Source organism: Osmerus eperlanus, chromosome 13 (assembly GCF_963692335.1).
Source record: "Osmerus eperlanus chromosome 13, fOsmEpe2.1, whole genome shotgun sequence".
Lineage (NCBI taxonomy): Eukaryota > Metazoa > Chordata > Actinopteri > Osmeriformes > Osmeridae > Osmerus > Osmerus eperlanus.
The window spans coordinates 5,717,074-5,731,270 of NC_085030.1; the positions used below are offsets into that span (position 1 = coordinate 5,717,074).

The 14,197-nt window shown below is 43.2% G+C and overlaps 5 protein-coding genes across 8 annotated transcripts in view; 3 read left to right on the forward strand and 2 right to left on the reverse strand.

Moving 5' to 3' along the window:
• The window catches only part of acsl4a (acyl-CoA synthetase long chain family member 4a), a 6,024-nt gene extending 3,733 nt beyond the window's left edge, over positions 1-2,291 (forward strand). Inside the window, exons 8-10 of the mRNA XM_062476905.1 lie at positions 3-66; positions 169-326; positions 720-2,291. Of these exons, the coding sequence (XP_062332889.1) occupies positions 3-66; positions 169-326; positions 720-877 (380 nt within the window). The 3' untranslated portion in view covers positions 878-2,291. The remainder of the gene's footprint in view (positions 1-2; positions 67-168; positions 327-719) is intronic.
• A 22-nt stretch (positions 2,292-2,313) lies between these two features.
• nxt2 (nuclear transport factor 2-like export factor 2) lies at positions 2,314-3,776 on the reverse strand. The gene is made up of 4 exons (XM_062477127.1): positions 3,609-3,776; positions 2,969-3,055; positions 2,727-2,871; positions 2,314-2,616 (listed from the first exon to the last, which is right to left on the reverse strand). The coding sequence occupies exons 1-4, from the start codon at positions 3,621-3,623 to the stop codon at positions 2,432-2,434; spliced, it is 432 nt and encodes a 143-aa protein (XP_062333111.1). The 5' UTR covers positions 3,624-3,776; the 3' UTR covers positions 2,314-2,431.
• Positions 3,777-3,896: 120 nt separating this feature from the next.
• Positions 3,897-6,190, forward strand: psmd10 (proteasome 26S subunit, non-ATPase 10). Of its 2 annotated transcripts, none has more exons than XM_062477125.1 (6): positions 3,897-4,124; positions 4,298-4,396; positions 4,521-4,667; positions 4,877-5,043; positions 5,455-5,634; positions 5,794-6,190. In XM_062477125.1, the coding sequence occupies exons 1-5, from the start codon at positions 4,005-4,007 to the stop codon at positions 5,606-5,608; spliced, it is 687 nt and encodes a 228-aa protein (XP_062333109.1). In that variant the 5' UTR covers positions 3,897-4,004; the 3' UTR covers positions 5,609-5,634; positions 5,794-6,190. The 2 variants fall into 2 exon arrangements, with proteins under 2 accessions (XP_062333109.1, XP_062333108.1); XM_062477124.1 differs by having other exon boundaries at positions 3,898-4,124; positions 5,455-5,636; positions 5,797-6,190.
• A 187-nt stretch (positions 6,191-6,377) lies between these two features.
• Positions 6,378-8,406, reverse strand: LOC134033013 (uncharacterized protein C21orf140 homolog). Its single transcript, XM_062477120.1, has one exon. The coding sequence runs from the start codon at positions 7,746-7,748 to the stop codon at positions 6,912-6,914; it is 837 nt and encodes a 278-aa protein (XP_062333104.1). The 5' UTR covers positions 7,749-8,406; the 3' UTR covers positions 6,378-6,911.
• On the forward strand, positions 8,192-13,635 carry xiap (X-linked inhibitor of apoptosis). 3 transcript variants are annotated; one of them, XM_062477111.1, is made up of 9 exons: positions 8,192-8,341; positions 8,553-8,664; positions 10,576-10,840; positions 10,954-11,503; positions 11,600-11,699; positions 11,823-11,898; positions 12,027-12,066; positions 12,184-12,375; positions 12,603-13,635. In XM_062477111.1, exons 3-9 carry the CDS (start codon positions 10,601-10,603, stop codon positions 12,791-12,793), a joined length of 1,389 nt encoding a protein of 462 aa, XP_062333095.1. In that variant the 5' UTR covers positions 8,192-8,341; positions 8,553-8,664; positions 10,576-10,600; the 3' UTR covers positions 12,794-13,635. The 3 variants fall into 3 exon arrangements, with proteins under 3 accessions (XP_062333095.1, XP_062333096.1, XP_062333094.1); XM_062477112.1 differs by lacking the exon at positions 8,192-8,341 and having other exon boundaries at positions 8,518-8,664; positions 12,184-12,409; positions 12,603-12,741; XM_062477110.1 differs by lacking the exon at positions 8,192-8,341 and having other exon boundaries at positions 8,521-8,664.
• The last annotated feature ends 562 nt before the right edge of the window (positions 13,636-14,197 follow it).

Sequence of the window (14,197 nt, forward strand, 5' to 3'; positions counted from 1 at the left end):
GGGCAAAGTGGAGTCCTCTCTGAAGACATGCCCGCTCGTCGACAACATCTGTGCCTTCGCCAACAGGTGAGCCTGGCACCCTGCGAGTGACATCCCTGGGCCATGAACTATGCCTTCGTATCTCTAACCCTTCACCTCTCACCTCTGCCCCCCCCCCCCCCCCCACAGTGATCAGAACTATGTGATCAGCTTAGTGGTGCCTAACCAGAAGAGTCTGACGGACCTGGCCAGGCGGAGGGGTGTGGAGGGGAGCTGGGAGGAGCTGTGTACACACCCTGACATGGAGAGAGAAGTCCTGAAGGAGATTCGTCAGGTCGCCACTTCCAGTAAGAACAGCCACGATATCAGTCATTTCACCAGGGACGATCAGCAGTTAGTGTATAATATGAGTAGCAGCATTATTATCTGGTTATGGAAAAAAATTTGAGGTGTAAATCTAAATTATACAATAACTATCCACTAATTTCCGCCGCTAGTAATTTTGTTGTGTTATTATAGCTATTTGTGTTGCAGTTGTTGTGCTATTGCTGGTTCTACTTTTATTGCTGGTTTTTGTATTTTACATACATGGCTGTTACCTTGCCTTGTTATAAGAATTCCATTGCCCTGAATGACCTGTGTTGTACTTTGCATATGACAAATACACGCTTCACTCCAATCCAAGATGGCACATGACCTGCATTGACTCTTCACACCTTCCCTCTGTCCCCCTCCTCCAGTCAAGCTGCAGAGGTTTGAGATTCCCATGAAGGTCCACCTGAGTCCAGAGCCGTGGACCCCAGAGACAGGCCTGGTCACAGACGCCTTCAAGCTGAAGAGGAAGGAGCTGAAGAACCACTATCTCCACCACATAGAGAGAATGTACGGGGGGAAATGAGGAGCATGCCAGCCTAACGCATGACTCACCATCATTTGTTTTGTGTGCACATGTACACGTTTCAATCTTCACTGCACGCCTTGTATATTTAAATAGGATCACCGCCCGAACATGAAGGTCCCTCATTTGCTGGAGACTTGAAACTTGCTTTAATCTAAGTTTACTTGGAATGCTGCGAAGTATGATATGGATCTCTTAAAACCTTCCATGCGGAGATCCTAATCATTGACGGTTTTGTAAACTTATGTTTTTGTTCTCCTGATATGAAGGGTAATTCCAGCTCTGTGCTGCCCTTCACTCTGTGTTTCTGTACAGTCTGCCCTTGCTAGTAGGTTGGAAGTGTGTTGTTGAAAATGACATATCCTTGGAGCCTGATAAGAGATGCAGTAGTCCTCAACTTTCAGGGACGTCAAGTGGAACCTTCAACGTTCCATGAAAGTTTTAGAAACACACACACCGGCCAACCTCATGTAACTTTATTGTATTTTGAAATATTTTCTGCCTCTGCTTAGTTAATCTTTTCCAATTGTTTGCCGCCTGTCGTTGTCGTGCGTGGGTGGGTGGTGGCACAAGACCAACTGAGCTGGAGGTGTGTGCTGCCCCCTGTTGGTAGAACAGGAGTGGGGACGTTACTGTGCCTTCCAATATCCTCACTCAGACTGCAGTACACATGTATCTGTGTGAAGTTTAGATAGGGTTTGACTGGTGAAAGGACGGAAGGATTTGAAGTAGTGTAGCATTTAAGAAGTGTTTTCTTTTTATTCATGCATGGCCTGTTAATCAGCTGGTCCACTATCATGCTGGTAAAGTGCTAAGAACAAACAGACCTTCAGACCTTGGAAAAAAACAGGCAGGATGCATTGTCAACACTTTCCAGCCTATTTAGCACTACAACTGAAGAACCATATATCTGCATAAATAAGCCACAACACCAAATTGCACTATTTTGTTCTGGCCAGCCATGATATTATTGCTTATGTGTGTATTGTTTTTAAAATCCTAAATGACTCAGGAAGACTATATTTAATATATTTAATTGGCAATGAGTATCTGTATAGGATATTTCTAGACTTATTTATGTGCATATTTGTGCATTTTTGTATCTAGACTTTATGTGCATCTAAAATTGTTCCAGCACAAAAAAAGGCATACTACTACTTGGTATCCTACTCAAGAAGTTACAAGGAAAACTGCTACTGTGAAACAGTCTTATCAGTTAGATGTGCAATTTTGACCCCAAAGATTTTTAGTTCTTATTGTGAATGTCGTTTTCCCACTTGTGTGGGTCAAAAGACAGGTATGTAAATGTATACCCTCAAAGTACAGTGTATATTCTTCACTGAGCATTTCCTGTTTTCCATAATTTGTCAAAGGGTTACATTGTGATGAATAAATGTTTTTTTTTTTTATTATACCTCTATTTTTTTATTTAAAAAACAAAATAAAATGGGCACACAGTATACTTTACATATTACAACTTGAAGCTTTTCACAAAAATGGGATATGGGTACATACAGAAAAGAGAGAAATGAGAAACAGTGGCCACAGGTTATTTCAGCTGTTCCAGTCTTGGAAACGGAAGCAGTCACTTGCTATCTTCCAAACAGGTTGATCGCTGTTGGGTGAAGCTTGTGCCGTCAGGAGAAAGTTCTGGTTAAAGTATCTCTGCTTGTTCCCATCAAACTTTACCATTCCCACAGTGACCACAAGCAGCGTAGTCTGCCCTTGGGTTGCTTGTTCTGTGAAAGCCAAGAGGAAGAAGAAACGTCATTACAACTACATGCAAAAGGCTTCCAAATATGGTATGGTTGGATGTGTATAGCCCACTAGTCAATAAACTCAGCCTTACCATGTACTGGCTGACAGTCCAGTGTGTGGACCTGGAACTCGCTGGATGGAAGTGACTCAAAGAATTCTCCAAGAGCATCGTGGCCTGACACTGCGTTTCCGTTCCACACCAGAGTTGCTTTGTCAAGATACAGACGAGTCAGGTTCTATATCAAACAGCACAATGGTCATAAACCTTGGAGCAACACGTTTAACAGGACAAGGAGATGGTAGCAGAATAGTTGTCAGGATGCTGTCACTTACCCGCCTCTTCTTGTCCATGCAGTCATAATAAATGTTGACAAATTCCTCTGAGTACCTGCATGACTGGTCAACATGGGTCCTGAAGTCCTAGAAGGGAGATTTGAGGAAAGGGTTTAGCTTTACTGGACTGTTACTCGTCTACTACTGAACTCAACCATCCATGTCCTGGAATAGGCAGGAATGCCCAATGTGTATATTTTTAAGTTAACTCAATATTCTGATCTCTGAATTAAATAGTTTTAGGCAAGGACTAGCCCCCGGGGTTTTTTTGGCAAAAAACGCAGGCCATTGATAAGTGATAGTGGCTATTGGCAGATAAGGTTGATAAAGCCCTGTGTGTGTGTCGCAAATTATAGTAGCGGGATATCATAAATGGGTCAAGGGGTTGATAGGGCAGGGAAAAGACTGTGTAGACTACAACAGCAGTTAGCTACATTTGACACTAGGAATATCAGCTATTTCTAACGTACCATCTCAACATGAGAGCAGGCTTCTAGCGCATGTAGAAAAAAATAGCTTAGCTCTCTAGCGACCCACAGATGCGTTGCTGGTTAGCCAGCCTAGCTAGCTAGCTGCCTAGCTAACATGGCTAGCTCTAACGTATATACTCGAAACGGGAGATTTCAACTAGCAAACTTACAACTGTTGCCGCCATGTCTGTGTGGAATTTAGAATGATGTCCCCTTGTAACTAAGAAAGATATGTTTATTTGTGTATAGGTTGTATTTTAAGAAACGCTGGGGTTGGTTGGTTCTGTGCCCAGCTAGAGTGGAAATGTGTTGATTGTAGTCGTAGAAAAAACATCTCGATTGGTTGTCCGGACTTTAGACTTTCATCAAAATAAAGGTTCTATGACAGCGCAGGATGCATGTCAGCAAATGAACAATCGCGCTAACGCTTTTATTTTGGAATGTTACTCAGGTCACAGCCGTTTAACTTACGGAAGTAAAATCTCGCACTATCCTGAGTCATGTTGATGACTTTTTGTCTTTAAAATAGTAAAGGATTCAGATCAGATAGCCTAGTGGTGCAATTGATGACAATGGCGGGGTCAGTATCAAATGTGGAAGTCTGCAATCTGGCCTATATAGGTCAGTTTGACCAACTGAAGAAATTAATTTTAACTGATAAGTCACTCGCATCTAAAACGGACCAAGTAAGTCATCACTTTTTATTCCAAGTTCAGGCAGAATCATGTATCATTACAGTATGAGCAATGTTAGGCATTGGAAAGCTAACAGCCAGATGTCAAGCTAGCTAGTTTATTTTAAGTAAAAATTCTGACCACCGGTATCATAATACCGTTTATTTCTGATCCTCTCTAATCAGGATCACAGAACAGCTCTACACTGGGCATGTTCTGCTGGACACACCAATATTGTGGAATTCCTGTTGGATCTAGGAGCTGAAGTGGACCTGCAAGATGATGTAAATTCCATGCAAATGCATCTCTGGTTACTTTACATGTGGCAACTATGACTTTACTGGGGAAAAAGCAAATTATGAGGTTATGACCAGCAAGGTTTGACAGCAATGGTCCTTGTTGTTCCAGGCCTCTTGGACTCCCCTCCACATAGCAGCATCTGCAGGCAGAGAAGACATAGTCAAGTCTCTAATATCCAAAGGAGCCCAGTTGAACTCGGTAAACCAGAATGGCTGCACTCCTCTGCATTATGCAGCCTCTAAAGACAGATATGAGGTACTCCTGGCACCCCAGTGCCCTTTCACCAACATACGTCAACCTATAACATATTATTATTCAGCTGTATTGTATAAACACCTATCACATTTTGCTGTAGTTTAGTATAAATACCTGTATCTCTGATAAACTAGTCTCAATGGTCGTGACAGTTTAAAAGCCTATATTTGTATAGATAAAATCCTTAACACTGTCGTGCTTCTTATCAGATAGCCCTTGTGTTGTTGGAAAACGGGGCTGACCCCAATGCCACAAACAAGCTGGAGTCCACTCCCCTCCACAGAGCTTCAGCCCAGGGCAACTACCGCCTGATCCAGCTGCTCCTACAGCAGAGTGCCTCCACCAACATCCAGGACTCAGAGGGCAACACAGCACTGTAAGTTCAGGAACTGAAGCCGTCTAATTCAATTTACTTTATTGATCTAGAAGAAAATTCTAAAAGGTAGGTAACACTTGAATTGTCTTTGGGATCGATAAAGTCAATCGAATGGCACCTGATTTTAAGGCACATCTTTTTTTTTTAAGCGCACACACATTATAACCATAGGAAGTAGAAGTTATTAAGAGCCGTAGAACATGACGCTTTAGAGACAGCAACATATACTCTGGGAATTGGCTCATGTCCAGTCAGATCTGGGTCTTGTGGAGGTGTAGTATTACTATTCATGTTGAGAACCATTTGAAGATGCAGTTCTTGCTTGAGCGTCAAAAATTAAACAATTCCAGGTTCTTTTGATGTGGTTTGAATTCTGCTCTATACCACAAACTGTGTGGGGGTTTTCCTCAGCCACCTGGCATGTGATGAAGAGCGTGTGGAGGCAGCCAAGCTGCTGGTGGAGCACGGAGCCAGCATCTACATCGAGAACAAGGAGGAGAAGACTCCTCTGCAGGTGGCCAAGGGAGGCCTGGGCAAGCTGCTGCGCAGGATCGTCGAGGGATGACCTACAGGAGAGCTTCACAGATCTAGGTCTGGTCACGTCGAGTTTCTCTCTTCTCTCCTTATCTTACCATGTCTACTCCCTGTCGACCCTCTACCCTTTCCCTTATTTGTCTTTCATCAGCATAAGATTTAGCTTGCATGATGGTTGAAAGTCAAGTTGAGATCTGGTTTCTCTTTACCATGCAGGACTATTAGATCAGTTCAAATGAAGGCCAGAAGATGAGGGTTAGCCGCTGCGGGCTGAGTTGGACTCTTCGCTTGAAAGAGTATTCCTGACAGGAGGAATCTGAGGTTTAAACCTGACCTTGGTGATGAGAAATCTATTTTGTATGAAGTTGGAAACTATTCAAGTTTAGTCTCTAAAAAGCATGTTTTTAAATATCTACTGCTTCAGGATGTTATTAATGGCTTGATTAAATTAATCACCATATATGTACATGTTGTGTGTTGTTGAAACAATAGACTTCTCTTGAAAACAGTTTACCTGTCATTGTTTTTTCATTCCAAGTTGTGTGTTCTGATCCTTAAAAAATAAAAATATTTTATAATTTTGCCCAATAAACAGGCCTGTGCTTCTAAAGTATTCCCCACATCTCATCTTTAATTATCTCATGTTGTATTTGCTCTGGCAGATTGGTCTGGCCACCCTCCTATTCAAACAGATTTCCTCCAACCAAAATGCGGTTGGGCCAAGCACAACCATTTACTTATATGGAGTGTGTTTAATACAATAATGTACATAGGAGTACATTACATTTTTTATTTCCCCTTGGAAATAAAAAATGAACTGAGAGGTTGCAGACTAACATGTTGGTCTGGCAATGCCAGGCTACAGTACATTGCCATTTAAGACTATTACAAAGGTCTGTTTAAAGAAGTTTTGTTCAATGAAACAATTGTAACAATTCAGTAATTCATCAATTCTGAAGTAATAAAATTGCATTGATTAAAAGGCCAATATTGTTTCTTTCTATTGGTCTCACTTTTGCATAGATAACGTTGCATGCCATATTTTTGTAAGTGATAAGTCATTTACACCCAACTAACTATATCTGTAAATAATATGCTATGGCTTGGCTAACTGACTTGTTGGAAACCCCAGCAGTATCTTCTTATTAGGCCTTAATATTCATTTGTGTTTTAGGTTAAGGTCAGACAGTTTATATCAATCTAGGAAAAAGTGGCAGGTTTGAGCAGGTTCTGAAATGAATATGGACGCTTGTCATGCTTTCTGGTCCAGCACTTCAATTGTTAATCTACGACGTGAACTCAGTGTTTGGTTGGGTACACCATTAATGTCACAGTCAGTCATTGAGGTAAACGCTCTCATTTTTCCATACTCTAGAGCCAGCTTCTTCCCATTTCCTCTTGGTCATTATCTTCAAAGCCCCTTCCATTAGTTCAATCCAGTAGACGAATTTATGCCGAGTGTCATGGTCGTAGACGGTCTCTGAGTATTTCCCTCGGTTATTGTTTGCAAACCACTTGACTGTAGACCACGCACTGTTCAGAGGACTCAAGTGCGCGCATTGGAAGGGCAGCTGGAGAAGCTCGTGGCCGTAAGAACGCGCTACTGAGGGGCAGCAGGTTATGAGTGTAAATTCCACCGGGCCCGAAGGCAGGTGATGAAGAGTCATCCAAGAACCCCATGCATACCCACGCATCGAAGCCCTTGAGTTGTGTGGATTGACCACAATTGCACATTTTCCGTAATTCTCTCTCAAACTATAGCATAATTCCTCAAATATCTCAGCAGATGGTTTAATTGGTGAGACCCCGTTGCAGTGAAATAAAAGTTTGTAATTCCACGGCACCCATCCCTTATGGCCGCCTGCATGGAGGATGCTCCAGGTTTGTCGGTTTTCAGTGATATTCATTGATGTAGGCCTAATGCTGTCCCCGGTGATAAGACTCTCTGGAATGTCAGTCTCGCCAACGTAAACCCTATAGAATCCATTGCTTTGCAGCTTTCTGATATCACGGATGTATGGAGTGCACTGAGAGCTGCTATTAGTAGTCCTGTTCCACATCAATTGTAGAAGTTTACGCAGCCTCAAGTGCATTTTCAAACAAACTGTCATTCCTTGACAGGCTGTATAAAGGCCGTGGTTTTTCGACGCGACATTTTGCCCGAATTTCATGATAGACACAATGAGTGTCTGTTACCTCATAATAGACGACAAACTCCTAGGCCGTTAGGCCTCTGTGAGGGTTTTGATAGGTGACAAATTAAATTAAGATCATTATATTTCAAGTAGGCTATATCCTATACAAAAAGGTATATAAGTAAAATCGTAAACATTTTTTAAATGATCACATATTGACTACAAATGCACAGTTCTGTCAGTTCTGTGTTGTGATGCGATCGGATTCTGAGATCAAGCTAACTTAACTGGGCACAGAGGAAACGGACGTGTACGAATGGGGAAAAACGCCATGATAAGGCCACAGAATCGGATGTATGCCAACAGTTTCAATGCGGATCTGAGTCTCGCTTGAGCCTTTCACGAATGAGGTGTATAGGCTCAGATCCCTTTAAAATTCCAACCCCAGACTCTCTGTTGAGATGAGTAGTTTCCATTCATGACCATTTCCTCTTTTTGCCTTATAAAATCCCCTGCGCCTCACTATTAGATTGGATTCTATTGTTTCCTGTTCATGTCCATACTCAGAGAGTAGTAACCTGTGGATAATCTTACTTAGATCTGTTCGATGCAGAATTGTTGATTGAGAGGTGAATATGCAATTTGTTATCAGAATTCATTTCAATGAAGATTAAGGTGTATTCTAAGCACATGGTTTTATCTGTATTTTATCTTTAACTTTTGGAATCTTCAATCCTTTTCTAATGATCTGACTTACGTCAGAAATGTTTGGGATCAGATGAGTTGCGCCGAGACTGGTGCGCACTAGACTGCTAGGCTAAATGTACTTCCTGTCTACAGGGTCGCAGCAACATTTACTCTTTCGGAGATTGCTGTCCTAGAGGACACAGCTGAAGTCCAAGGAACTGTTTTGGACCAGGATTAAATTCAACAGGCGCAGAGCTTATCGAATGTAAGAATCTATATATTTTCCTATTATATTCAATGTTGTTTGTTATATTGCTAAATGCCTAAATGTAAAAATGACTAAATGTAAACGCTAGCTAGCGATTTTCTTTTTGCTAGCTAGGCTAGACTACCTAGCACAAACAAACACATTCGTTCATGTTGGCTCACCACCCAGGCAACTGTCGTAGCCAAAGCGACGATCAAGGGGTATACATATGGCAAATAGTAAAATTATGACCGTTTTAGTGAAAACATATAGGCAGCACGATGTTATTTTTGTACATTAAGTCATGAATAGCATTGAATACTGCTTAACGCTCTTATCAGACTTAGCAGGAATCGTCCCAGCTGTCACTATTTAGTCTGTCATTTACTCTGTTGACACGCGCATCTATTGTACTATATCGTTTACCCGGACTAAAAGCTTTGTGATCCTTCTAGATTTTTCTTGTCCAGACCATTCAGTTTGAGTGGTCATCATCACATTGACTACCCCAGTGCCACCTCCACGACTAGGCAGGCTTCCAATTGGCTTGTTAGTCTTTTTTCTTTAACCCTAGTTCGTCTGTTCCATCGTGGAGGTCCAAAAAATAATATTGACAAGAGATCAATATGGAGTTAGCTGATCCATCTTCTTATCTTGGTTCAGTTGGGATTGGTTGCATCTCTAGAAGGAAACGGAAAAGGAGTTTTGCAAAGTGTGGACGCGTGGAAAGCCCTGATTCTGAAGTATTAACTATATAGTTCTTTGTTTATTCATCCGACTCACTGAATGAATGCCAACAGGCTGCCAGGTTCTTTATGGGGCATTTCAAGATCAAGAGATCACAGGTTTAAGTATTTCCTGGATCACTCATTGGATAAAAGCATCTGCTTAATAAATATATAATTATTTATCATTACCCTGGTTTCAGCCAAACTGTTCTGTGTCATTCACACCCTCAAATTAATGCCAACCCCCAAAACTGTTAAAGGGAAACTTTATAGAGTGACATTGACAGACCGGGGAGATCCCCCAAAATAAAACAAATTCTGCAGAAAATACCTCATGCTGGAAGGGAAGTTTAGCATTAGTTCAGTTCAGCATATTCCGATGGGGGACTGTCCCTCCTTGGGTGGGTATAAACCCGTCTGAGGTGAGGTGTGTCAGCAACATGAACTCATGATGCAACATGATGTCCTTCTGGGAGGAACCTTCACCTGTTCTGTGCCACTGTCTGCATCACATGTTTATAGTGCTGTCATGTTTGATCAAATTAAGCTAGCGTCACTAGCTCGTATGCTTGTATAGCTTGTAGAATGTATACATCATATATACATCTCTCTCACAGCCCAGATGTTTACCGTATCAATCTAAAAAAACGGATGTGTTTTTAGTCATAAAGATAGAAGAATCCTTTCACTGCTCAGGAATTGGAAGTGTCCACATGGATTGACAATTGAAATCACTTGTTAAATTCCTTTCAGGGGAGCATGCTCGATAGGATCGTAATGTTCCCGGCACGCCCCATACCCACACATTGTTTGACAGGATAGTCATTGATCTACACAGGCTCTAGTGAGAATGAAACCTGCTTTTTCACTCCCCCCCCACCTCTCACATGCAGCAGCCAACGCCTCCATGTGAGCACAATCCCTCTGCCACTCTTAAAGGCACAGCGCCCAGAATCCAGGGCAGTGTTGCAATCTGCAGACAGACACTATAGCACCCTCACCTGACCTTTTGCATTTTTTATAAACAATTTGCACAATTTGTTTTTGTTTGTTTTGGGGACTGGGATTTTTTTTATTATAGTGGTCACAGTGTCCTAGAGCGTCAACCTCAGATCTGTCGTCTGTGTAGTTACTTATAAAATTGTACTGGATTGTACTTTCTGCGTCTTTGCTCTTAAATCATCAAATTCTATTTCCGTAGCTCCCTCCCCTGACTGTTCTTCAGAATGTCAGGCCTCAGAGGAGATAGTGACCTGGAGGCAGACCACTCCATTGACTGGTCCATGATGGACTCTCGTCTGGACTCGTTCCGCGGTTCCACCTTGGCCCAGCAGGTGTCAGTAGAGAGGCTGGCCCGGGCCGGGTTCTACTTTACGGGCCACGCCGACCGGGTCCGCTGCTTCAGCTGCCAGAAGACGGTGGAGAACTGGTGTGGCGGGGACACTCCCATCGAGAGGCACCTGGAGGTACCGCTGACGACGCTATAGCGATGATGACGACTCCGATGCTAAGGTGCATTCCGAAGATTTGTTCTCTGGGTACAGCTGGAAAACTTCTTTCCTCATCCTCTCTGCTCTAGGTTTCCCCGACCTGCAAGTTCCTTAGCTGTACCTACCGATACAACGTCCCGGCGCTCACCAACGGCTCCCCCTACAACGAGGAGGCGGAGGACAGGGAGTTCCGCCTGCGGACGGGAGAGGTGGTGGACGAGTCCACGTACCCCATAGCCCCCCAAATGAGCAGCGAAGACTGCCGCTTGAGGACCTTCGACGCGTGGCGCTCCGAGACCCCAGTGAGGCCGCGCGAGTTGGCCCAGGCCGGCTTCTACAGCACCGGGGAGAGCGACAGGGTGCTGTGCTTCTGCTGTGGAGGCATGCTGTCGGGCTGGGAGGCTGGGGACACGGCCTGGGGGGAGCACTCCAAGTACTTCCCCAACTGCTACTTCATCCTGGGGCACGATGTGGGGAACGTGCCCTCCCAGGGCGCTGCAGAGGAGGAGGGGGTGAGCAGGGGGCGCACTGGGCCCCAAGTCCCCATGGAGAGCTTTGAGGAGAGGCTGGGCAGCTTCGCCTGCATCCAGGTCGCCGTTGACCCGGAGAGGCTGGCCAGAGCAGGCTTCTACAGCACAGGTAGCTGATGCCGAGTCTGAGCCAAGAAGGATGATTTGCATACGAAAATCAAATCCTTGTTCTCTAGAACGTGATGTGTGTGTGTGTTTGTCGCAGGAGCTCCAGACAAAGTGTCATGTTTCCGCTGTGGAGGCGGTCTGAAGGGCTGGCAGCCAGAGGAGGATCCTTGGGAGGAGCATGCGAAACATTACCCTGGGTAAACACACACACCACCACTGCCTTTTATTAACCCTACATCCTACAGCTTTATTGCTCTGAGTGGAGCCCACAGCACTTACAAACTCTAATGGCGAGAGTCTATCTTTTGTATTTGAACCAGGTGCAGCTTCCTTCTGGCGGAGAAAGGACCGGAGTTTGTCAACAATGTTCAACTACAATCCCCACAAAGGAACACTGTAAGTCATCGGATTGTAACACTAACTGGAGCCCAAACCACAATTTTACAGACATGATGTCAACAGATTCGTTGTTAATCATCACCCAGTTTCAATACTGTCAAATCATCTTTTTATGGAATTCCCAGGCATCACGCCATCACAATGGATTTTCAAGCCATGGCCACGGTGAGTGTGGCTGACCTTTGCTTTCCGCATGAGTCAAACCCGTTTCTCTTCATCCAGAAACTGTTCCCTCCCATGCCTGAGCCTCCGTCTGTGTTCTGTTGGCTGTGTTCCCTGTAGATCCCCAGGTGCTGCTGTCACCCATGGCCCAGAAGGCACTGGAGATGGGCCTGGAGGGTTGTCTGGTGGAGAGAACCATCCTGGGGCAGATCCAGAAGACTGGAGATGGCTATAGCACCCTGGAGGCCCTGCTACATGACTGCTTTAAGCGCGCCCCAGACAGCGAATTACCGGTGTCCAACGAACAAGAAGGTGTGTGTCTCATGTGGTGCACACACAAGCAAAGGTCAGGTCTCAAGGAAATGCCACGTGCTCTACTTACTTTCGATTTCCCCCCCTCTATTGTCTTAACTGTAGCATGCAGCACAATAGGAGCTATGCCTTTAGGAAGGCTTGTATTGAATAGGGTTTTCAGAAAATCCCCAATACCACAGGTACAGTAAATGCTAAATATGTCAATTACTGTATGTCTCGTTCAGGTGACGACCCCCTCGAGAAACTACGGAAGCTGCAGAGGGAAAAACAGTGCAAAGTGTGCATGGACAGAGACACATGCATCGTCTTCATCCCCTGCGGGCACCTCGTCACCTGCAAGGAGTGCTCAGAGTCCCTCAGCAAGTGTCCCATCTGCTGCGGGACCATCACTCAAAAGATCAAGACCTACTCCTAAGAGTCCCTATGAGACTCTCTTTGAAAATGCTGCTCCTGCACCGATCTGCACCTATTGACAATAACACAGCCTACTGGAGCTGCAGAGTTGTATGTGCTGACTTGCTATGTCTCTCATCTTGTGTTTGGTTTGAAGGTGTTGATGATGTCAGAGCTAGTTGGTTGAAACACATACAGTTCTGCAGCCAGGCTTGTCATTTTAAAACATAATAAATGTATATAGAGATGTATTATATTTCGGAACCCACTGTATATAGAAATTAAAATAATGAATATTTTGATTGCATTTACACTAATCATTTGTAAATACAGAACTGCCTTATTTGGAAGGCATACTGGGTATTGATTAATGGGTCTTTACACTACAATGTTCCACCACAGCTCTCACCAGTTGTGCCTTCTCATTGCGTTTGTTTGTTGTGTGTTGTTTCCTCAACTTAACTATCAGATCATTTCTGTATACCATATAACCATATCCTCATAGATACAAGTTAATTGAAGTATTTTTTAGAAGGGGAGTAACTAAGTCAGCGTGCATGTCTTCTACAACAGTCACTCCCAGTTGTGGGTTATTCATTTCTCACTGACCTGCTGACAAGTTGGCAGAATCATAGATTTTTTAAATGTTTTATGTGCATTTTCTTATTTTGTGTTCTATATGTTTTAAGTAGCTTCCTCCACTTAATAATTTGTATATTTAATTTAGTGTGCATCATCAGACAATATGACTGGCTGACTTTCATTCCTCGTTTCAAATTATGTTCCAGAAATGCCCCTCTCATTTGTAATATGTTACTTAATCACTTGCTTTACCAAGAGTTTACAATAAACAATCATGATTAAGCAATTCTTTGTGACATTTTTACTGGCTGGGCCTTTTCCACAGGTTAGTGATGGGTTAGTGGATTAGTTGATGAAATGACAACAGGTCACATTGTTTTAGCATACTGTTGATAATAATGTTTAGCTCATATGGGGAGGATTGAATTAAATATAGGATTAGGATAGACGCCTAGGAACTTGATAGAAGAACCAACAACGACTATACCTGTACATGTACGGTATTTGTTACTGTTATTCATGACTGTATTTGTTTCAAATGGCAAATTGGCAAAAAACTTGTACCAGAAAGTGTTTATCAATTGTCTACCAAGAAATATCCAGCCAAGAAAAGGTAATACATAAACACAAAATAAATGAAGAACATAGATGATTAACACTAAAGATATATTTTGGTTTTCTATACATTCAATTGTCCTTATAATGGCTTTTTGCTTTTATTAATACTATCAGAGGATGTGTGGGGTCCTTGTCACCAGTATTTTAACAGTTCTCCCTAATCACAATGAACCTTAAGCCTATTTATGTCAGTGGAAATAACCCCTCTAATAGATTTAACACGTTT